The following is a 23,462-nucleotide window of genomic DNA, read 5'->3' as shown; positions in this document are numbered from 1 at the left end:
GGTAAGACGAACGAAAAAAGTGGTCAAAGCAGGATAAATTATTTCCCCAAGGACTTAAATGTTATTTAAAAACATCACTTATTGTTATTAATTACAAAACGTACAAAAAAACCTATGAACCAACTTCCCGAACATGTTAGTTTATTTGAGGTATGAAAATCTCGAATAGGCTAACACAATGAATCGTTTTGTTAAAAATTTAATTTTTGTAAAAAAAAAAAAAATAGAATGAATTGTCATTTTAACTAGCAAACCCAAATTTTAAAGACTTGCCTGATAAAACAGACGTGTAAACGTCTGAGATGGCTGTATCGGTACACATCAAAACTATGTCTATTGGCTGCTAGACGTCAATTACGTCAAGAGCGCGCAATCGACGACAGTTTTCCACCCGTGAAGTCCCAACTTCGTTCTGTACTGCTCTCCTCATCCTTTCATGCCATGAATCCGACCAGAAAAGACGACCACCCGTTTATTTTTGGATGGATGATTGCAAAAATCTTGTTGCACAATGAAAAAGGCAGGGTCAAGCCGACCCCACCCGCGCCCCTCGTCTGACTATATAACATTCAAAACACAGACTGCACCCATACATTCTGCCGTCTCTCATACAGGTAACAATAACTTCAAATCTTATCTCCCCCCCCCAAAAAAAAGGCCTTATTAAAAAATAATCGAGAATAAAAATTAATTTAATTTATCCTTTTTAATTACATTAATCATACAATTATTACATTTTTAAAGTTTACAATTCACTTAAATTTAATAATAAATTTATTCGAATTTTTTATTTAATTTGATGCTATATATTTGTGTTATTTGGATTTTTAAATTGAAAGTTAATAATTTAAATAAATTTACTTACAGACAAAATTTTTTGCTTTCTATTTGGGACATACAGTAGAAGCGAATAAACAATCAAGTAATAGTCAGATAAATAATCAAATAAATAAATAGAGCAATAAGGAATACGACATATTGTATCACATTTACCTTTAAATTTCATCTACTTACATACTACAATTTATTACATATATTAATATACTACGTTGTATTACATTTCCATATAAACAGGGTGTCCCGTAACAGACGTCAATACTTCAGGATGTATTCGACATGACTTTCCAGGTTAGTTCAATCTTTCAGAACTTTTTTTCCATAAAAAGTCCATCTTGTCTCATTAAATGTTAATCCTACTATAAAATTTATTAGACCATTGGCGAGAGAACTGAAAACCAGGTTAGATTCATGTTTTTACGAATTTGCAAAGTTCGTGTCTAAAGTTGAAGTAAGATTTTCTAAGTTTGTAAATTCTGACAGATATGGTGCTTACAAAAAAGTTACCCCCTACTAATGAGCTGTAAAAACATGTACTTAATGTCTCAATGGTCAATTATCACGAATGTAAAATTAATTTTATTTCTAAAAATTTAATTTTTTTGTTTACAACTTCCAATAAAATGGTCACTAAATTTTGAACTTTCTTTTTAAAAATAATGAAAGTAATACAAAGTAACGAAAAAGATAGTAGCACAAAATTGAACATAATAAAAAAAGCTTCTTAAAATTAAATGAAATGTTCCAAATATCCACCTTTTTTAAAAATGTAAGCCAAAGAAGATGGAAATTTTGAAGATTTAATTTAATTTTTAGAAACTTTTTATTTTTCTTGAGAAATTAAGTACATGTGTTTACAGTTCATTAGTAGGAGCAAAATTTCTGTAAGCGCCATATCTGTCAGTATTTACAGAACAAAAATCTTACTTAAACTTTAGACAAAACTTCGGAAGCTCGTAAAAGATTATCTTCCAATGTTGAAGAGGATCATGTTTATGGTCTTGAAAATTAATAATTACTTGGTTTCAAGATCATAAACTTGATCCTCCTCAACATTGAAAAAAAACTGGTCGATCCTCTGTGTAACATTATCTTCTAATTGTTTTGTATTTTGAATTTGGAAAAATTTTGTCTAAAGATTAAGTAATATGTTCTGAGTTCTGTAAATACTACAGATATGCTGCGTACGGAAAGGTTGTCCCTACTAATGAGTTGTAAACAAATGCACTTAATTTTTCAAAGGTCAATTATCACCAATATAAAATTAATGTTTCATTGCTAAAAAAAAAATAATTTTTACGGCTACAACGGTTAAAGAAAAGGTCATTAAGATTTTGAAACTTATCAAATAAATGATGAAAGTAATACAAAGTAAACGAAGAAACCTTTAGTACAAAATGGAACATAATAAAAAGTAAAAGCTTCTTAAAATCAAATTAAATTTTTAAATATCCCCTTTTTGAAGAATGGAAGCCAAAGAAGGTGGATATTTAATTTAATGGGTCTAAGCTTTTTATTTTTCTCGAGAAATTGAGTAAATTCATTTACAGCTCATTAGAGGAGGGAAGTTTTTGGTAAGCGCCATATCTTTTGGCATTTACAAAACTAAGAAAATTTTACTCAAACTTTTGGCAAGAACTTCGAAAATTCGTAAAAGTTAACCTTAAGTAAAATAGGTAAGATAATCTTCTAAGTGATTTTAGATTTTTTGTTTAAGGTCACAATAACAAATAACCTATGAATCCCATAGGGTTTTTCAGTTCTCTTTTCATTGGTGTAATCAAATTTACAGTGTAAAGTTTTTTGAGTTTAGTTGGATTTTATGGAATAAATTGTGAGATTTCCTCCTGTGGTCTGCGGGGTGATAAACCTATCGTTCGATAGTTATCTGCCATCTTGGTCTGCCTCTTCCCTAATTTTTTTCAGCCATGGATAGGCAGGCCAAGGTAATAGATATTAAACAATATCTTTATTGAATAAATTCTCAGAGAAGAAGAAAAGTTGTAGCAACTTGAAAATTGAATATCTCAAATACTGTGTTGTGATTAGTGACCGTTAATCGATAGTTATTCAGAAATCGTGAGATGCGGTCTGGTGTGATGTAGGTTTCAGAAAAACATTTTCTTTATCGTGCCAACGTTTCGATCTTTATTGAGATCATCTTCAGGGCCTGGGATTTACAAACATAGTTTACATTTGACAAATACATTTAGGATGTGGAAAAGTGAATTTGTACAATGCAAAATATATTTATTCAGATATCGTGAGATGCGGTCGGGTGTGATGTAGGTTTCAGAAAAACATTTTCTTTATCGTGCCAACGTTTCGATCTTTATTGAGATCATCTTCAGGGCCTGGGATTTACAAACAATGTTTACATTTAACAATTACATTTAGGATGTGGAAAAGTGAATTTATACAATGCAAAATATATTTTATATTCAAACAAAGTATTTCTATATTATATTCTATATTCTATATTTTGCATTGTATAAATTCACTTTTCCACATCTTAAATGTATTTGTTAAATATAAACATTGTTTGTAAATCCCAGGCCTTGAAGATGATCTCAGTAAAAGATCGAAACGTTGGCACGATAAAGAAAATGTTTTTCTGAAACCTACATCACACCCGACCGCATCTCACGATATCTGAATAACTATCGATTAACGGTCACTAATCTCTATGCAAAATATATTTTTTATATTCAATCAAAGTATTTCTACTCACTCAAAGTGTTTGTCTTCTGTGTAATTGTGCCATTCTTGCGTGTCGTGTTGAGAGTGCCAGTAAAATTTTACTGGTTGTTTTTCTGAAACCTACATCACACCAGACCGCATCTCACGATTTCTGAATAATTATCTCAAATACTATTAAAAATCATACCTTGAACACTAGGGACTTTTTAGTCCAGTTTGACATATCAACTACTGAAACGGTGATGTCTGTTCACGGAACACCCTATATATTTTATAAGCTAAGAATACGAGAAAAAAATACCTGAAGAATGCCTATGCTAAAATTAGTATTGTTCAAAGTGATTGTAAATTTTTTTTTTTTTGTAAAAATAAATACACATATTCATATTGTTCATTGTTACTTTAGACAATTATCCAAATGATATTCTCTAAAAGAATCTCTGGTAACTAGCTTTAGAAGAAGAATATTTTCTTTATATCCATATTCTTATACTTTCTATCTTATTTACTTACATATTACATTTACTTATATACTACATTACATTGCAGGAAATTAATCTAATAATTGCAGCCTTGATGTGTGAATTGAATGAAGCAAAATTGAATTTAGACCAAGCAAGATATTATCTCTTCATAATATTTTTTTAACTTGCAATAATTTATAAGAATTTTTATTTAATTTTTAATTATTAATGCTTGGATTAATTTTTTTGTTCTGGAGAAGTTTATAGCATTATTACATTTTGTATTTTAGTCGTTGCCGATCTGCCTATCGTCGAAATCGTTTATCATGATGACCGCCAAAAAAGCAAGGGTAGTCGGACGAGAATGATCGGGCATTTCATCAAACAGTACTGATTTGGCAAAAGTAAATATTGAAATTGGAAACATTTCTTAATCGGAGGAAGAAGAAAAAAATTTGAACAATAAAACGAAATCCTTTGTGTTGCGTAAAAAAGGAGTATGTTACGTTGGGTTGTAGACCAATTTTAAATGTCAATCGTAACGACTGACTATACAGGCGGTTTAGACGTTGGCAAGATAGCGGTGAACTTTTTTGGGGGTAATGTATAATTGAAGGTGCGCCTGCTTGATTTATACTTCACAATTCGGTTCGCGTTTCCCCAGGCAGAGTCACGATACTCTGTACCCCCACATCTCGGGCAATTATTTCTCGGTGCCTTGAAACTGGAGATAAGGTTTTCCGGTTAACATTTCATTTGACATTATCACACTGTAAAATTCTTCATTGTCCAATAATTTCAAGCCTAGTTTAGAGCGATGAAGCATTGGTTTATAATTTCAAAAGTTTTTTAAATAAATATTTTGTTTGTATTTTAGAATGTTGCAGTTTTGGATGTTTCTGCTGAGCATTGGAACGGCTTTGGCCGGTGTTCCATATCATACGTCTTACAGTGCCGGAGTCGGTTACAACTCCGTTGAAGCGGCTGTGCCTCCGCCCTTTCTACCACAACTCGGTTATGCTTACAGTAATGTTTATAGCATGCCCAGAGCTGTAGTCGCTAATGCTCCTCATGTTGTGGTCGCACCGCCAGTCGAAACATACACGGCTGCATTCGTTCCAGCTGTAGAACATCATCCTGCCGAGGCAAGCGTAAACGTTATCGATATTCATCATCCTAAGGTATCGACAAGGAAATTCGAAATCAGAAGACCCGCGATCGAAAAGCAATTTTATGACATAGAAGAACGAATAGTGGTTCGACCAGCTGGGAAAGCTGTCGTCGAACTCGAACAACCCGTTTCGAAACATCAACGCGGCCCTGCGGTTGTCAGTTCGATCTCTGCCGTCAACACAGTTTTTCACCCTTTGACTGTTACACCTGGACTCCATACACCTGTCCACGAAGCAGGCGTCGTTCACACTCCTGTAGTTTCTCCTACTCCGTCGCCACCGAACGTGTTCTTACCGGAGCAACCACAGCATGGGACTTTTCCATCACCGCAAGAAAACTTTCCTCAGCAGCCTGAAAATGATCAATCATCGCAGTTCGACGACTCCGATTCGGTCACCATCGAAAACGCAGAGATCGCCAACGTTAGGAGTCAATTGCAACAGCCAAGCCCACAGCCATCTAATGTTCAACAGTTTCAATCTGGCTTTGGGAGAACTGGACCGAACCATCCGGCCAATGCTCAACAGTTTCAGTCTGGCTTTGTGAGAACTGTAACGAACCAGCCATCCAATGCTCAACAGTTTCAATCTGGCTTTGTGAGAACTGTAACGAACCAGCCATCCAATGCTCAACAGTTTCAATCTGGCTTTGTGAGAACTGTAACGAACCAGCCATCCAATGCTCAACAGTTTCAATCTGGCTTTGTAATAACTGGAGCGAACCAGCCAAGTCCACAATTTCAATTCGACCTGATTTCCCAGCACCAACACGCGAATGGTCAGTTGGAACGGCGACCATCCGTCGAACTCTTCCGAAATCAGCAGGACTTGGAAAAAAGACTTCCTTCTGGTCAAAAGCAAGAAGTGCAAACTCGATTACTGGCACAGAACGACCAGCAGTTCGATCAAGTAAATCAACAACTTTACCAGTACAATCAATATCCGAGGACAAACATTCAACCTCTACGAGCTCTAGAACTAAGCAGTGTTCAAGAAAATCTTCGTTCCGAAGATGTGTTGCGACAAACCTCAGGTCCTGATTTCAAGTCCAGAACAGCCCAAGTTTCAAACCAAGAACGCTTGATTGACCTTCTCACCGCCCGTGGTGGTGTCACCGAGGTAAGAGGATATGGCGAGGGTGCCTCAGGAGGAAGTCCAGTGAGAGCCCGCGTCCTCTCAGTGACCGCGAGCCCTCGCAACGCCGAACTCCAAGACGAAAAAGTAAGCACAAGAAGAGTCGTCGTCAACAGGCCGATTACCACAGTCGAAGAAGTAGATGTCATCGAACCTTTTACAAAAGTCGAGCGTGTCGCTGTTAACCAGCCTGCTCTGATCAAAACGTCTGCAGTCAATGTGCCTACAGTCCCTGTTCAGCACTATGCCTACACAGTTAGTCCCTTAATTTAGTGTCAAAGTGCATGAATCGTTTTCTTAAAAATCTCAATTGAATGTATTAAAACTATTTTTTAGTACAAATTTCATAAGTGCATTTCATGGCAACTGGCTGTAGAAATGTTCCAATCATTATTTAATTGCATAGTGATATAGATTAAAATATTTCTAAAAATTAATGCAATAGCTATAATAAATACTGTACAATAAATTCCCATTTGTTACCTTTTATATAAAATAAATTATTTTTTCGCTTGATGATTTGTAAATGTATTGGTACCATGCCCAAAATGGTACTGTATAAAAGTACTGCAATCAGTGCCAAGTAGTTTTTATTTTTAAATTATGTGGAACTGAAAGTACGTTAGGAATTTCTGCTAAAAAAAAGAAGAAATTCGATCAGTTCAACTATATTTCAGAAATTTTTATAATAAAGCAACCCAAACGTCATTTACATATTTTTTATTAATAACATAATTTACTTTTTTAAAGTTTAAACTATTTTAACATTTGAACCTTACCTTTAGACGGTAACTCCCTAATGCAAGCACTCTCATGGTAATTTTAAAGGGCACGTATTTTTGTTTTTTGTTTTTTAAATCAGATTATTTCTTAAATAATAAACTAAATATACAGCCTACTAGAGCAACCAGAAACCGAAGAACTGTCATAAACACGTCCTGTTACTAAATCTTAAAGTTACAACATTAAAAAATAATCGAAATGTTCCACAAGTGAGGCGCCAATATTTTTCTAATAAGAAATTCAAGATAATATTCTACTTGTAGGCTAGCAGCATCAGAACAAGTAAACATGTACGCGAAGGGGGTTTTTCCTTTAAAACAATGTTCGCTGTATAAAAGCTAATCGAATGACCCGAGATTCAGTTCTAGAAGTAACTATGATAAATTCTTTTTTTATTACATTTATTTACAACTAAAACTGAACTGTGGCAAGTTAAGAAAGACGTCGGTCCCTAATTCGAAAAGGGAAAAGCCCATACTGACAAAACACATACGCATAGGTCATACAAGAATAACACGGGCACCTTCTGGCTGGAAAGCGACCGCGTAGGTGCCCGTTATGCAAGGATAGAATATTTGACAAATCATCTGACCTATGCGTAGCCTTAGAGCACGGCAGCGGGCACAGATCGTTATTACGGTACGTCAGGGCTATATGGATTTTTAAGTGAATATTTTATATGTGTTTGTGGAGAGAATGTAATTTATTAGCGTGACAGGAAGTTAGTAGTTTAACACCGCCCCGAGTAATTTGGGGTGAGTGTGTGACGTCTGGAGAGTAAAAGTAAGTTATTAGTAGGGCTGTGATTTATATGCAATAAAAACAGACAAATATGCACATATATGTATATGTAAATATATTTGGTAAAAACTGCAATTTAATACTGAAAATATGCGAAAACTGCCATGAGAAAAAAATAAGGGAACATTAAATTAAAGCACATAATTGGAAAGAGAAACAGTGGCAAGAGGAACATCACATTGCTAATATTAAAAAAGAAAAACGCATTAAAAAAAGTTAAATTTAAAAAATCCTTCGTCTCAGCCATCGAGACCCAGATCGGTCCATTTTCGATGAAGTCTCTGATTTTATGGGGTGTTTCATTGTATATAAGATCCAGGTGAGATTTACTGAGGGTACTTTCGTGGGGAACGGTTTTCCCTGTGTATTTTTCAAAAAAACCTTGCATTCAGGGTGGCTTAGTTTATGGACGGGTATGTCAGCTCTAACTAAAGAACGACATAAATCGGTGTCGAAACCGGACTTTTCGGTCAGCTCTTGTGGCTGCTTGTGTCACAAAGGTTTGTTGAAACTTAGACTTCCTACCTTTGTTTTCCTTGTTTTTTGCTGTCTTTATGTGCTGCCCTACAAAACAACGTGTAGCTGTTGATACAGGTTTATCACAACAAACACAGTATAAAGCATCTGCATAGTCCTTTAAAAGTTTCACTTGAAAACTCACTCATATTCTTTTGAACAAGATCTTTCGTCTTTGCTGTGATTTTCGGCATTTTAGGAGTCTTCAGTTCACAACCCACAAATGTGGGCCATACTCAGAGGAGTGTAGGACTACTAACCGGTCATTGGCATCTGAGAAAACATCTACACAACATGGTCATATACAACGATGATCCCATCTGCAGATTATGTAATGAGGAGGAGGAAACAGCCACCCATATCATCTTCGAATGTGAAGCAACAGCTCAATGGAGATTTAACCTAACATACGGAAAAAACTTAGGGAGCCAAATTACAGCAGCGACAGTCAATGACCTGATACTTCAAGGAGAAGGATTGAGTCTATCGCACTGAACTAAGCAACTAGGAAGGTACAATAAGCCAAAAGGCTGCAGTCCCTGGGTAGCACAAACCCCGCTTCCTAGTATCCAATTTACCATACCATACCATACAACACACAAATAATGTTTCACGATGGAAAACGCATGAGAGACTTGGTAAAACTGAGAATTATGATGGCAGGGAAAGAAGAGAACTGAGGTCGTAATATTTCTATGAATCCAATTATACTATTCCAAGAGAACTTTTACAGTGGTACAAACACTATTCCTTTCTTTATTTATACCAAGAGAAGCTAAGGCGGCCGAAAGCGGTGGAGCAGCAACTGAACAAACACAAATTCGTTCATTATGTGGAAACGGAAAAATGGGAGACCGTAGCTCTTTTTCGGAGAATTTTTCTTTTTGCCTGCTCTGAAACATTAAAATTTGACGTGCCAAATACCGATATGCCGGATATGTAAAAAAAATATGCAGTTATAACCCACTTATGCAAAAATATGCCTTTATGGCAATATATGCGCAAATATTCAAAATAAATATAGCTTAAATTGATTTCAAATGCTTCAAAACATATACAGTTTGTTAAAACTGGATATTTTAGTTAACCAGGAAAAATATGCAAATGCATATATTTCACAGCCCTAGTTATTAGCAAGAGTGGAGTGGGTTCAACCCCGCCCCGTGGAATATCGAGTACTCTGGAGGAGTGAATGTGACCAGACTTTTATGTTTCTATCGATTGTTGTGAATGTGTTAATTTATTGGAATTAATGTAATTTATTAGCGTGAAAGATAGGGGTTGCTTATAACCCCGCCCGAGGAATGTGGAGTACTCTGGGGTGAGTGTGTGACGTCTGGAGGGTAAAAGTAAGTTATTAGCGAGAATAGGGTGAAATCAACCCCGCCCCGAGGAATATCGAGTACTCTGGGGGAGTGAATGTGACCAGACATATATGTTTGTGGTGATGTATATATATGTATTGCATGTTTTGTTTCTATTCTGTATTTGACAACCTGACAAACGAGAGGCTAGCATTTTAGGATGTCGCAGTGGTACATTTAAAAGCAGAGTCAGAAATCAGATCGAGACGCTCAAGTGGCTGCAGTTTAAAGCAATACGCTCGACAGAAGAGAAAAAAAATGAAAACACGCTGACGGCAGGCGATGACCTCAGCAGATTGTCGGCCCATAAACTTCCCATTTTATTATTATTACAACTACAACAATAATGTATTATGTAAATATTTTCATACATGCTGAATTTCTCGTTTGAATCACTTGTTGCCCAATGACACACCTTCGCACTGAAACCTCGTCAATGTTCATTCAATGAGACGTTATCGGGGTCATTTTCGCTTCAATCGTCTTGAAGTAGTTTCTAATAGGGTTAGAATAATAGTCGAATTATTAGATCATTTATGTATGCTTAGTGATTGATGTATTTTGAATGGTTTTGATGAGAACGAGGTGTGTAGGTCGTTATGAATAGAGTAATTTGAAACATAAAAGGGATTATAATTTGATGGAGAGTTTTAGACTGAATCGATTGGTGACATTGGGAATCGGAATCCTTGATTGAGCCCCACCTTCACATCGGTACGCCCAGAGAGGTCTTATCATTGTCTTGTAAATTAAAAGTTTATTTTCAATATTTCATTTTGATCGTGAGTCAAGCAGTCTTTTCAATCGTCGCTTTGTTTCTTGTTTTTTCTTTCTTGAGTTGGTATTCAGAGTGGATCTTTTTATCCATGTGTACTCAAAGATAACGCAAATATGGTAGGCAATGAGGTTCCATTTATACTCATTGGAGGACAGATACTTTTACGCAGGGTAAAATTTATTTGTACCCTTTTCGTTAGGTTTAGTTTCACTCTACACTTTGTGAACTGTTAATGCATTCAGGTGTTGTAAGTGTTGAGTGTTCATTGAAGGGTCCGAATTACGTGAAAGATTCGCTGTATCAATATTAACGTGTGTAGGAATATCTGCGGTGTATATTGAAAATTAACACTAAAAATACTATACACAACACAAAATGATTACAGAACTGGAGACTTTATAAGTTCGTCATCCAACGATATTTTTTTCGCAAGTCCAATAAATAGTGAATTTCAAGAAAATACGAATCTCTGATTCTGGAGGCGCCCGCCAGCAACAACAGTAGGGCGAAGAACTAACTGTTCCCATGTAATTATTTCTGCTGGTGATTGTAATAAAGTAAGATCTTGAAATAATTGAAGAAGAGAGGATTTCCCTTCACGAACTTTCCTAAGTGTTGAAAACAACGTAAGGACCTGTAGCGAAAGGATAGTTCAAGTTTTAACAAAAGGCCATTTCATTTGTCGCCGAGAATCAAATAGATTACACGACATTTGAAAAATGGCAAAAAGGAGGGAAAATTCAAAAGGTGAGGTTGGGATGGGGAGTTAGTGTCCGAGTAGATGGAAGTCACGAAAGCTCAAGTGGTAGAGCAGCGGAGTATCTAGCCGAAGGTCGTGGGTTCGAATCCCGCTCGTGACGCTGACTTTTTATCTCAACTAAAAACCTTAATTAATTGAAAGATTTTAATTGGTCAAGCGGACCTCAAAAACTAGTGAATTTTAACAAAAGTTCTACGATCTGATTAACCAGTAGTCAGTTCATTTCTGATCATTTTGTTTTGCCCTTCTTATCTACTTTGTTTGTCAGGAGAATTCGGTTTTTCGCTTCTTTTTTACACTGTCTAATGGCCTCAGAAACGAACAAGCAACAGAAAAACCTGGTAAAGGACGAAAGGATAATAGGTTCTAATAGTAATTAAGGTAAGACATTCCATGAAAAAGTAAATGATATTCTCATCCAAAAAGGCATTCTTGCTCTCTCTATCGGGTTGCAAAATAAATATTCTTTGCTCGGTATAACAGATTTGAAATGAAACTCCAAGTCAGCGTGATCGGCAGCTTTTTCTCTGACTGAAGTGGGCATGGCGTGAGCTGTCAAACAAGTACTCTTTGAAATTGTTCCCATTTCTAGTTGAACAGTCCTTCTTTTCAAGTCTAGTACGACGCCCAAAAATAATTAACAGTTAGATAATTTTGAAGGAATGGACATGACCTGATGACATACGTCAGCTACCTTCAATTCGAGCGACGATACAAATCTACAAAGCAGAAAAAATAATTAATTTCACCACGAACTCTGTCGCTAAAAGTTCAAATATAATCATATCTTTATACGTCTTTAAGACTCATCCGTCTATTTCTGACAAACAGACATCTTTAATGGTTGAACCAATGCAGAGCAAGAAGTATTTCTAAGTCAAAAATTGCATAAAGCATTATCAACAGAAACCAGAGGCATGCCATATTTGAGAATACTGGTCTTAATCTTAAAACTAATATAAAAGTCTCACAAATATTTATTTATAAATGGCTGGCAGGCTGGTATAAAGTGAAACAAATGAGGTGTAGTTAGTATTTTCATAGAGCAGGTAAAATGCAGCTCTAGTCCACCAATGCCAACAGGATCATCCAAGAAGTAGTTCCTATATAACAATTTTTCATCTAAAAAACTATTATCCTTGTGAAGTGCGCCATTATTAAGCACCAAACTATCGACAATGTACGGACTCAAAGAACTAATTAGTCTCGATAAGTTATCATGTGCTCATTCACTGGCATACCGACAACCACCATTGACACGACTCAAGGTGTCACGTTTAATGAAATTGTCCGAGTATGCAAGAGGACATGTTCACAGGATGTTATGTAGGATTGATTATACATCAAGACTTTCGTCGATTGTCTGCGATTTTATTGATAACTATTGATATACCCATACCAATCAGCGTGAATCCTCAAAGCTGACGAGCTCACGGTGATTACTTGAGATGCCCAGATATACAACGGAGTAATTTATTAGTAGAAACTTCGGTAGGGTTGTTTTCTTCAAACGATAAAACGTAAGGGCAATTGCGGTAGCGTAATTTCACAGAGTTGATAGAACTAACATCGTAACTCCTAATACAGAACTGAATGGTAAACAAGTTAAATCACTTTTTGTTGTCCCTTTTCCTTTTTTGCACACGAAATATGCCCCGAAGGCTGAAACGATTTTGACGAGTAAATAAAGCACCGTTCTAGTTTGAATTTTATGTAAATTTTTAGACAACAAGTCGTGACTTCTAAATTTCGTCAACGTATGAAGAAATAAGCCAGGGAGGCTTAAATTGTTCTATCCTATGCACTTTTCATATAATAATTGTTTTTGTTAAATAGTATAATTTATTTTAGTTTCTAACTTCTATTTTAATAGTTCTCTTGATTAAATGATTCTAGTCTATGGGTTGTCTTCTTTTCACGGCTTCTTTCCAGTTCTTTTCTCTTTTCCCTAAACTTGTCGGGATCGATTCGTTATTTGCAATCGTTTTTTGGTTTGCAATTTTCGTTGTCTTATCATGCTGTTTATCGGACTTTTTCTTCTCTTTCTTTAGTCCTACGATGGAACGTATCATTTATTCTGGTTGTCTATTAAATCTTTTATCCAAACTTTGGGTAGGAGGACTATCTCTGAGATCCAAATAAAATAGACATGGTTGATTTAACTATATTTTAATGTTAACTGCAGTTCTTTTATCCTTCTTTCTTTTCTTTGCGTTTCCACAAATTGTAGAAGAGGACTATTTGACTTCATTCCAGGTTTACTCCAATTATTAAAAGTTTTCGTTGTTTCCCGTTTTATTATGTTTTCCTTCAGACGATCCGTGTCTTTGTTTATTAGTTTTGTTTTTGTTTCCCACTTGTTTTTATTTGGCGATATTGCTATAATCGGTGCTACTTTCAAAAAATCCTTGGTCAGGATATTTTTTCTTTCTTCATAAAGTCACTGATTTTTTTTTTTTTAATCAAACTTATTATTTTGGGTTGTTTTCTATGTAGTCGGTGGGTGAACTTGTAATTTGGGCTCAAAGTGTTTGTTTTCTGCGTAACTGCGTAATTGTGCCAGTGAGATATGCACTCTCAACACGACACACAAGAATGGCACACTTACACAGAAAACACTTTGAGCTCTGAAGATGATCTCAATAAAGATCGAAACGTTGGCACGATAAAGAAAATGTTTTTCTAAAACCTACATCACACCAGACCGCATCTCACGATTTCCGGATAGTCGTTGTTATATATAATAAATGACTGTGTTCAAAATATTACACGTTCAAATTTATTTATTAGCGTAAATGTGAGAGGTGCACTCTGTGCAAGAATGGTGAAAACGACATCTAATTTTACATAAGGTTGACATGGAATGCACAGCTCAAGAAACCCCCCCCCGCACAATGTATATGCCAATGACTTAAGGTCATAGTCATAGCCAGATCACAAATACAAAGTACACATGGTAGCAAAAATTAGAGCAAAGAAAGGTAATAGAACTATTACAAAAGGTACAAACAATAGCTGCATTAGCGTTATAGGTGCTCTTCGAACAACACTCACATCCGCTATCAAACTTATCTTCAAACTGCACCCTTATCCATATAAATATGTATGAGAAGAAAATTGATAGAAAAGTGGAAAGAAAGCATTCAAGTAAAATAACTCACACGGCCAGAACCACGACATACCAGATAAATCACTATGAAACTTCTTTTAATATAAAATTTGAAGAAAAAGTCTAACCAAAAGCTCTTCTTTGATATTCATGCTGGTAATAGATGGAAAATAGTTCAGAGATTAGAATAAATGAGCCTATGAGCACAAAAACCATAGAAAAATGTGCACATGAGGTCAATGTCAAACAAATCCAGGGTACAAATCCATTATATATTATGGCTGTTAAAGGCTCCTCAACCCAACGAGATCAACTCAAAACTAGCTTAGCACTGCCTAAATAGCCTATCAAATCTGGGTTTTAAAAATAGTTTAACCCTATGGCGTTAACATTAAGGAACTTCTCTTACTAAATTTACAAGCAAAAAATGTAGCTTAGGGAAAAAACATAGATCCAAATCCCTTTTGTGGCTTAAGAGCCACATTAATAAAGAATATCAATCTATTAGATGTTTTAGTTGGTCCTATTAAACAAAAACCTTCGATCGTCGTGGGGTTCGAGCCACTCTCGTGACACTAATTTTTCAACTATACCTACCATAATAATTAAATTAATAAAGAACTCCAACATTGAGTTATTAAAGAGCACGCAGCAACAGCTACAAAAGAATATGTAATCGAAAGATAACTTGCAAAAACAATTGGAGAAAGAGGAAATTTTACCCCCAGGACTATGAACAGATGACCAATGAGACTGAGGTAACAGAACATTTTGTATTTAACTGCCCTACAATAACCTAGGTTGTTGGCTAGGAAAATCAATTATGAGCTCTGAGGACGACCGAGAAGAATTCCGTAATTAAAAATCCCATCCAGGAAAAATATTAGCAAAAGACGAAAGTTCGAGTATAAAATAAAGACATTGCTGCTAACTTTGGTTGATTATATATTTTATGTGGATGTACTCCAGTATTTAAATGAATTTAAATTTAAAATGTATTTAAGCATGAGTGTGACTTTGTGCTTAGGTTTAAAATTTCAATTGCGCAGAGTGGTCAAGAGCGGTGATCCTGACATACCCAGTAGGAAATGTAATAATCTAATTCCAATAATCTTCTGTACATTGTCATCTATATTATTATTTTAAAACGGAAGGAAAGAAGGAAAATTTATGGTAAAGAAATTAAGCCACAGCTTAAAGAGGGAGGTGTTATGTAGTCCTGTAGAGTGAACTTGCGATTATGCAATTTGAGGAAGTAATTGAAAGCACTAAAAATAGTAAGGGTGATACTGATAAATGTCATCTTTGCTACATAAAGCAATTAATAAAGTTCTCCGGTGTAAAAGTTTGTGCTGTAAGAAACCTTAGTACGCATGTAGTCAAACATGTAAGACATAACAAACTTGCGGGTTAATCTATCCTGATGAATTCACGGCGGAGAATGTTCAAATGAATCCTTTACTACAAAATCTGTCAAAACACAGAAAATATGATTAATTAATGTTTAATACAGCCAAATTTATTTGATAGTTCTAGTATTGTTTTCTAAATATTTAATTTCTTAATTACGAGCTTTTAAGTTATTAAGCTTTATTGCAAGGAAGTCGAAAAATGGAAAAAAGATATTTGATACTTTTTAAAAGGATAGTTCCTACTCACAGTAAGTTGTTTTGCAACGATCCGGATTTCGAGCCTTTTAGCTCATCATCAGGTTGAAGGACTTCCACAACCACGTCTCCACATGAATTGCCAAAGTGAACCGCTGATACCTCCGCCAACGCGACGTTCCAATTATCAGCTGATTTTTTTAATGACGCTCAATTTGAACGTGCGAAACGCGGAAATTATAACACAAATAAATAATAGAATAATAAATACTTAATATTACTATAAATTACTATAAAAATAATAACAATTAAAATAATTAGATTAATTATTTGGATGTTTGATATTATTTATGTACATATTTAAAATGGGAGGTAGATCAAAATCTGTTATATTATTAATGCATTTATCACCATGTTCAATTTTACATTTTTTAATTTCAAATTTCTCAAACCAATCTAGATCTTTCCCTTTGTTGAAACTATGTAACACTCTTGTATTTAAATTTGAATTGAAATTATGTTTTGTTTCTTTTAGATGGTCCTTAAATTCCGAAAATTTGCTCGATTTAGGCAAGTGTTCTTTTACTCTTGTTTTTATTTCTCTACCGCTTTGTCCTATATATTTACTATCACAATCATTACAATTGAGTTAGTAAACCCCACTTTTTGCCAAGTTGTCTACTTTGTCTTTAGGTTTTGAGAAGATGTTTTTAAGTGAACCCGTTCTTCTAAAAGCTATTCTAAAACCTTCTTGTTTAAAAATTTTACTAACTTTTTGCGATAATTCACCAATGTATGGCAAACAACGGAAACCTACTGATTCATTTGTATATTTTGTATATTAAAGATATTTGATATTTTGTTCGTTGAGCTTCTATGAGGGACCCCACCACCTAAGTCAAATAGATCATGCTAACATAAATTACTACCTACATAAATTGGTGAATTATTATAATTATATTAGTTTCATATGAGTGTAATTTCGACCGCGAAAGAATGGACTTCTTAAACAAAGCAGTGATCTTTTCCCAAGTGAGTTCCTAATGAGGCGTGAATCACAAAACGTTCAATAAATTTTAAAGGAACAACTAATTGACGCTTGTAGAGAAAGGTTGCTTAGTATGCCACACTCAGTCGAGGGGTGGCGGCACGCCTTGGCCCTTAACAAGGAGCGAGTAGGCATGAAGCCTGACACGAAAGAAAAAAAACCCAAAACCCCTGTTCCGATAAAAACGGGTGTAATATCCCATCTGTAATCTTATCGTGTAGCTGTCCTATGTGCATACATATATATATATTTGTATGTTTGTGTGAATGAGTGAGACTATTGATTATCTCATCGGCCCTCACAGCATTAGGGCCGATATGACTCAATTGTCGGTAGGCCGCCATAAAAAAATATAAATATTGCCCTGAAGGAGGTAGTATCAAGCTTCCGAATACTTGGCAAAAAGCTCTATAAGGTGAATCGTTAACTAACAGGAATTACGAAATTCTTTAAAATACGCATTTTTTATATTTTAAATAAAATATTAGAAACCAACGAAGTTAGTCTGATTGATTTGACAATCATGAACAGAACAAATTTTAAAAGTAAGCCCCTATTTAAAAAAATTTAATTGTAATTAAATGTGTTTTTCTTAGTGACCTGTAGTTTCATAATTTTTAAGTCGTGAGAAGCGGTCAAGAATGAGGTAGCTTAGAAAAACACCTTTTTTATTATTTTACCGACGTTTCGACCTTTATTCGGGTAATCTTCAGGGCCTGCGTAAATTACAAAACAATCGTTGATTGGAAAAAATACAATCTAAGATGTAAATATAAATTTTGAACCAAGTAAATCATGCTCACATAAAGTCTGGTGCTATTCCTGTGGTGTCATATTGGTTCACCTCAATTTTATTCTTTCAAAATTAAATCCAGCCAATAAGGAAAAATAAATTAAATGGATAGCAAAGGCACAAAATACAAATATCTTGGATCTTCTAATATATGTTGATGATGGATACTACGATGTGGGGTTTTTTGATCCCCAGGCACTGTTGCTTATATTTAGCTGAGTTTCTAGTGAATTGAGAGAGTTGTGTTCATTGCTCCTGTAGTACATAGGTTTACTAGTCTCTATATGCCTCTTATGTTTGGGTAGCTACTTTTTGTTGAACTTTGCTCCACCAGATTAATGATCCATAAGTTATTTTGGGTTTTACTATTGCCGTGTAAAGCCAATGGACCATTTTCGGTTTTAATCCCCAAGATTTTCCTACAGTTATTTTCGTGGTCATTAGTGATATTTTACTTTGTGTTATGTAGTGCTGCAGATTAGAGTTCCAAGTTAACTTCTTATCAAAGATTATTCCTAGGTATTTAACCACGTTTTTTAACTGCAGAATTTCTTTATAGAAGCATAGGCCTTGTATTTCTATGTTTCTTTTCTTAGTGAAAGCAATTAGTGAAACTTTTGAGATTTGCGTTCCCAGTTGGGAGCACCAATATTCCAACATGTTTAGTGCTCTTTGGATGAGCTGTTTTAATGTTGAGGTAAATTTTCCCCTGACAAGTGTGACAAATATCATCTGCGTAGTATTAGGTATAGATTCATCCACTATCACATTCCATAACAGAGGCGACAGTATTCCTCCTTGCGGACACTCGCTACCACTGGTTCTACTTTTTCGTGGAACTTGGAGACTTGCACTTTTCTGCTTTTTAGCATTGATTTTATCAATTCTACAGCAGGTTTTGTCAGGCCCTCGCTGTCTCAGTATGTCACCATTGCTTCAAATGGAGTTTTACCAAATGCGCTTTCAATGTCCGAGAAGGTTCCTAACGCTATTTCTTGGTTGTTCAGTGAATCTTCTATTACTGAAACTTCTACTGACCAAAAAATGGTCCAAAAATCCTTACAACAAAATGGTTGTCCAGACTAACTTCTATACCCAAACGCTGGTCCTTGGAGGTTAGATGTCCGATTTAGAAAATTATTCTGCAACTTTAAGAACCCTGGCCGATTGTAGCACTTTGACGCAAGGCAATGATTATTTTCAAGTTCCTTGATTTACTTTAACAATCTAACACTTCAGGAGGGATACACTTGTCGTTCTTGGTCGGTCAGTTACACCCTCGTCTTTCGTCATGGCCGTTTAAAAGATAAGATTTGATATAGATTTATATACAAATTTCTATCAGACCTAGCTAACATTTATCAAATCAATCAATCAATTATAATAATTTTATCAAAATTAAAGTTGATGGATGTTGGTCTGCGAGTCGGTGAACACATGTTCAACCGGCACTTTCTCAGGAAAGATTTCCTTATTCTGAAAGTTCCTCATTGAAGATGGCGCAAAGTCGAAACGAGTTTGACTAATTTCAAAAATCCAGGAGTTAGTATGGATGTGCCGATTAATTGATCCCGTGAACAAGCCCTTCCAAAATGTTGTACATATTCTAAAGTTTTGTGCGTTCCTCACTTTCTCCTTTATACCTACTTTCTCCTCTATATAATTATTACAGAAAAATTATTTATAAATTTTATTTGTTAAGCCTATTTTTTGTGGGTGAACTCAAGCAGACCGTTTGTTATTCATTGATCTTGATTATGCATGAACGTTGATGGTGGGTGTTGGTCTGCGAGTCGATGAACACTTGAACCAGCCTGGGTCACTTATTGGGTCCATCTACCCACTAAATCTCAGTTTTGTTTGTTGTTACCCAAACGCATTCTTAGCGCCATCTTCAGTGAGAACTAAAAAATTTTCTGTTCTGAACCAAAAACACATCAAAAACCCGCGAGTTAGTGTCGACGCACCGAATAAGTGACCTAGTGGCGATTCAACATGCCTTCCAAAAATGCTGTACATATTTTGAAGTTTTCCGCGTTCCTTACTTTCTCCAATGTGGCTTACTTTCTCCTCTAAATAATTATTATAGAAGGATTATTTTTATATTTTACTTGTTAAGACTTTTTTTATGAGTGAACTCAGGCAGACGGTTTATTAGTCATTGCTACAGTATATTTTTTTTATAATAACAATAACAATAATAATCGAAGCGTTCAAGCATCAATTCTCGGTTGACCCATACATTTTAGAAATTCACAAATACCTTTATGAAATCAAAGCACTTAACAAACATGTATTCGTTTGGGTTCCTAGTTATGTCGGCATTTTTCTGGAAATAAAAAAATCTGATCAATAGGCAAGGAACGCTGCAAACCATCCACAAAAAACAGATCAATTCCCTCTCTGCCAAGATGACATAGTCGTTAAAAACACTATCAATCATCAAATTATAAATGGCCAACTGAGGAACTTGAGAGAAAAGAACTTGTGATTTTCTCTAGATTGCGAATAGGTCACATCAGGCAACAACCTTCCAACTTGTCCTCGATGTATGCGAAGTGAAGATGAAACAACTCTATTATCCTCATTCCTATTATTATAATCTATTGTTTCATTATTGTGGCTGAATAACTTTAAATTTTTTTTAACATGTTTCAAGACAGAAAAAATGTAAATCCCTGCCACTGTCATTATCTTAAGCTTTTGGAACAAAGGTAAGTGTTCCTTCGTTGTTTTTTTTTAAACAATTCTAGGGGATCTTGACAAATGCCATAAAATTATTGACCATAAAAAAGTCACATTAAGACCATCTTTAATAATTAAATATTTACAACCTCTCTTAGTTTGTACAAGATAACACAGACTTCTGAGAGTTTAGAACAAATCTAATTAATATGTTCACCAAAGCTGGAAATTGTATCTAAATAAATACCAAAGAATTTGGCACTAGATATTTGATTTATATTATTTTTATTTTGATGACTCAAGCTAAAAATTAACAATTAGTTTTTATTAACATTAAGAGACAAGAAGTTTGCAAAGAAATAATCATAAATTACGTTCAACATATCTTGAACATTAGATAGATCTATGTTGGTTAGAAACTTCAGTCATTTGCCAGTAGGACAGTATCATTATCAATTAATACATTCTTAAAAAATTAAATCATTAACATTTTAAAAAAAATATGGGTTTAATTATTGACCCTGTGACCTTGACTAGAACTTCTAAAGCCATAATGAACATTATTTACCGAAACAACTTGTCGGATTGCAAGAAAGCTTTTACAAAGCTTTAACATATTAAACAAAAAATTCTAATTTGTACAAAGTATGGAGTGATCCGCTGCGTCGAATGTCCTGCTTAGAATTTTTCTTCTAATTATCTTTTTTTGTCGACAAAGTATATTGTGGGATATCTTCATGGGGTCTGCGGTAGGATGAACTCGCAGTATGGTTCGTTTCCGATCATTTTTGTCTGCCAAACGCATTTTGGCAAGCCGCCAACTTTGTTGGCGTTTTATAAGGAACCCATATTAAAAAAAATATATAAAAGGAACGCAGCTAACAAAAATAAAACTCGAACCGGCACTAAAGATGGCGAAAAGCCGAAACGAGTCTGACAGACGAAAACAGCAAGGATAGGCGGGCCAAACTGACTGGAAACGATCAAACTCAAATCGAGTATGTATTAGTATCTTTCTCGCTTTGTTAATTTAGTATCACTTGTTCCTTTTCCAGAACCAGACTTGTCAACAATAATAACTTATTAATTATACATTGCCTGAATCTTAATGTCAGTCCTATTGACAATGAGTTTCCGTTTGGTCGATCTTATTACCAATAGGATATTAATGAAATATCAGGAAACGTAATGTCAACAATGTCTATAATTTCATAACCATAGGGTGATACCTGTCCTAAATTGCTAATTATTCCGGCCGAAGCCATTTTTCACAGCTGCGAGAGAAAATAGGAGATTATCTAACGAATAACCGTCCTGAAAACAGGTACCATCAAACGTCCTTGCCAAAAGAACCCGAAACACGTCCGAGTATATGGAAGGGTATATATTTAGTGGTAGATCGGAGAAAGTTCGCCTCCCTTGGAGTGGGGGAGAACGATTCTCCGTAGGTCTTCAGTCATAGCTCCGATATCGACAAATTCGCGTTTATTTTGTAAGTAACTCACCCCTACTATTTATTTTTAAATTTTATTATAAAAGATGAAAACGTTAACGTAATAGGCATAATTTTCAAGGTTTTTGTAATCCATCTATTACGCGATTAATTTTTTTATATCCTAAGTCAATTTTTTTTTGTTAAGAAGCCAAATATTCAATGTTGAGGAGGTTGAGGTTATGGTATGTTAGATCGGACAGAAACTCAATTCTTGTTGTTCAGATCTTTCAAATTATTATTTTTTTAAATAAAATCATCCTTAATAACTCGAGTATTTCAACATTTCAGAATATTTTTGATAATAATTATTATTAAAATACACTTTTATTTTAACAAAAAAAAAACATTTTTTAAGAAACAAAAATATTACATGCTAAGTAACAATAATAATGTTAATATGAACAGAGTAAATTAAGAAAACATATTTTCATTATTTTCTACTAGATGTCACAAATATAAGATTTCGATTTTGACTAGTAAATAAATCCTGGACTGAAAAAATGAACCAACATCGTTTTGTAGACGGATCAGAAGCTAAGTTTTATTTTCTTAAATTTGGAGAACGAGATTGAGAAATACAGCTTAGAGTTTAGCATCTCTTGTGGTCCTTGGCTGTAAATGTCACAGATACTGTCTTTATAAAAACTACGAACCCGAATAATCAAAGCCGATCGGTTGATTTATTATAATTTGATCAACAATAGAAAAAATTAGAAACCTAATGTTAAATAATTTAATGATTTATTTCCTGTTAACCTACGATATATTACATCAATATTTCTGAAGATAAATTTAGGTGCAAAATGTGCGATCTTAGGAGGAAAAAGATAAAAGTAAGGATAAAACTCACCGTTGGTTTTGAAGATTGAATTTTAGGCTACAATTGTCAATAAGTCGCAGAAAATTAAGTAATAATAATTATGAGTAAAAATTTAATAATACTTTATGAATTAATCCATATTAGTTTCTTGGACATAATTGATTATTGAAATGAATTGATATTGAATAAATTAATTATTCTTTTTTCTATGTTTTTTAGTTGAAATGAAAAATTAAGTATTCGAGTCCCGCTCGTGACACTAATTTTTCATCTCAACCAAAAACCTTAGATAAAAAAGTAATTAATTATTATTATGACTTAAAATCGCTCTGTGTAAAAACCGTAATAACTGGAAAAGTTTACTTCAGTTAAAAACAAAGTTCTGCTTTTCTTTAAGTTCGACTGGGACTTACAAACGATCGGAATTTCGAAGGGTCACCTTAACCTGAATAAGCCAGAGATGTCTTGCTTTTGTCATCTCTCTCTCTCTCTCTCTCTCTCTCTCTCTCTCTCTCTCACTCTCTCTCTCTCACTCACTCTTTCTGAACGCTGAATATTTAATTTCACGTATTTCGCTTATCCGCCGAGTCCTCTAC

At 34.7% G+C, this 23,462-nt stretch overlaps 1 protein-coding gene across 1 annotated transcript; it reads left to right on the top strand.

The window, feature by feature from the left end:
• The first annotated feature begins 291 nt into the window (after positions 1–291).
• Positions 292–6,823, top strand: LOC106672328. Its single transcript, XM_014403672.2, has 2 exons — positions 292–614; positions 4,879–6,823. Exon 2 carries the CDS (start codon positions 4,880–4,882, stop codon positions 6,578–6,580), a length of 1,701 nt encoding a protein of 566 aa, XP_014259158.1. The 5' UTR covers positions 292–614; position 4,879; the 3' UTR covers positions 6,581–6,823.
• Positions 6,824–23,462: the final 16,639 nt, after the last annotated feature.

This window comes from Cimex lectularius, unplaced genomic scaffold, assembly GCF_000648675.2.
Source record: "Cimex lectularius strain Harlan isolate CLEC.00 unplaced genomic scaffold, Clec_2.1 scaffold64, whole genome shotgun sequence".
NCBI classification, from domain to species: Eukaryota; Metazoa; Arthropoda; class Insecta; order Hemiptera; family Cimicidae; genus Cimex; species Cimex lectularius.
Note: the sequence above shows the minus strand (reverse complement) of the source record. Positions and strands in the feature narration are given on the sequence as shown.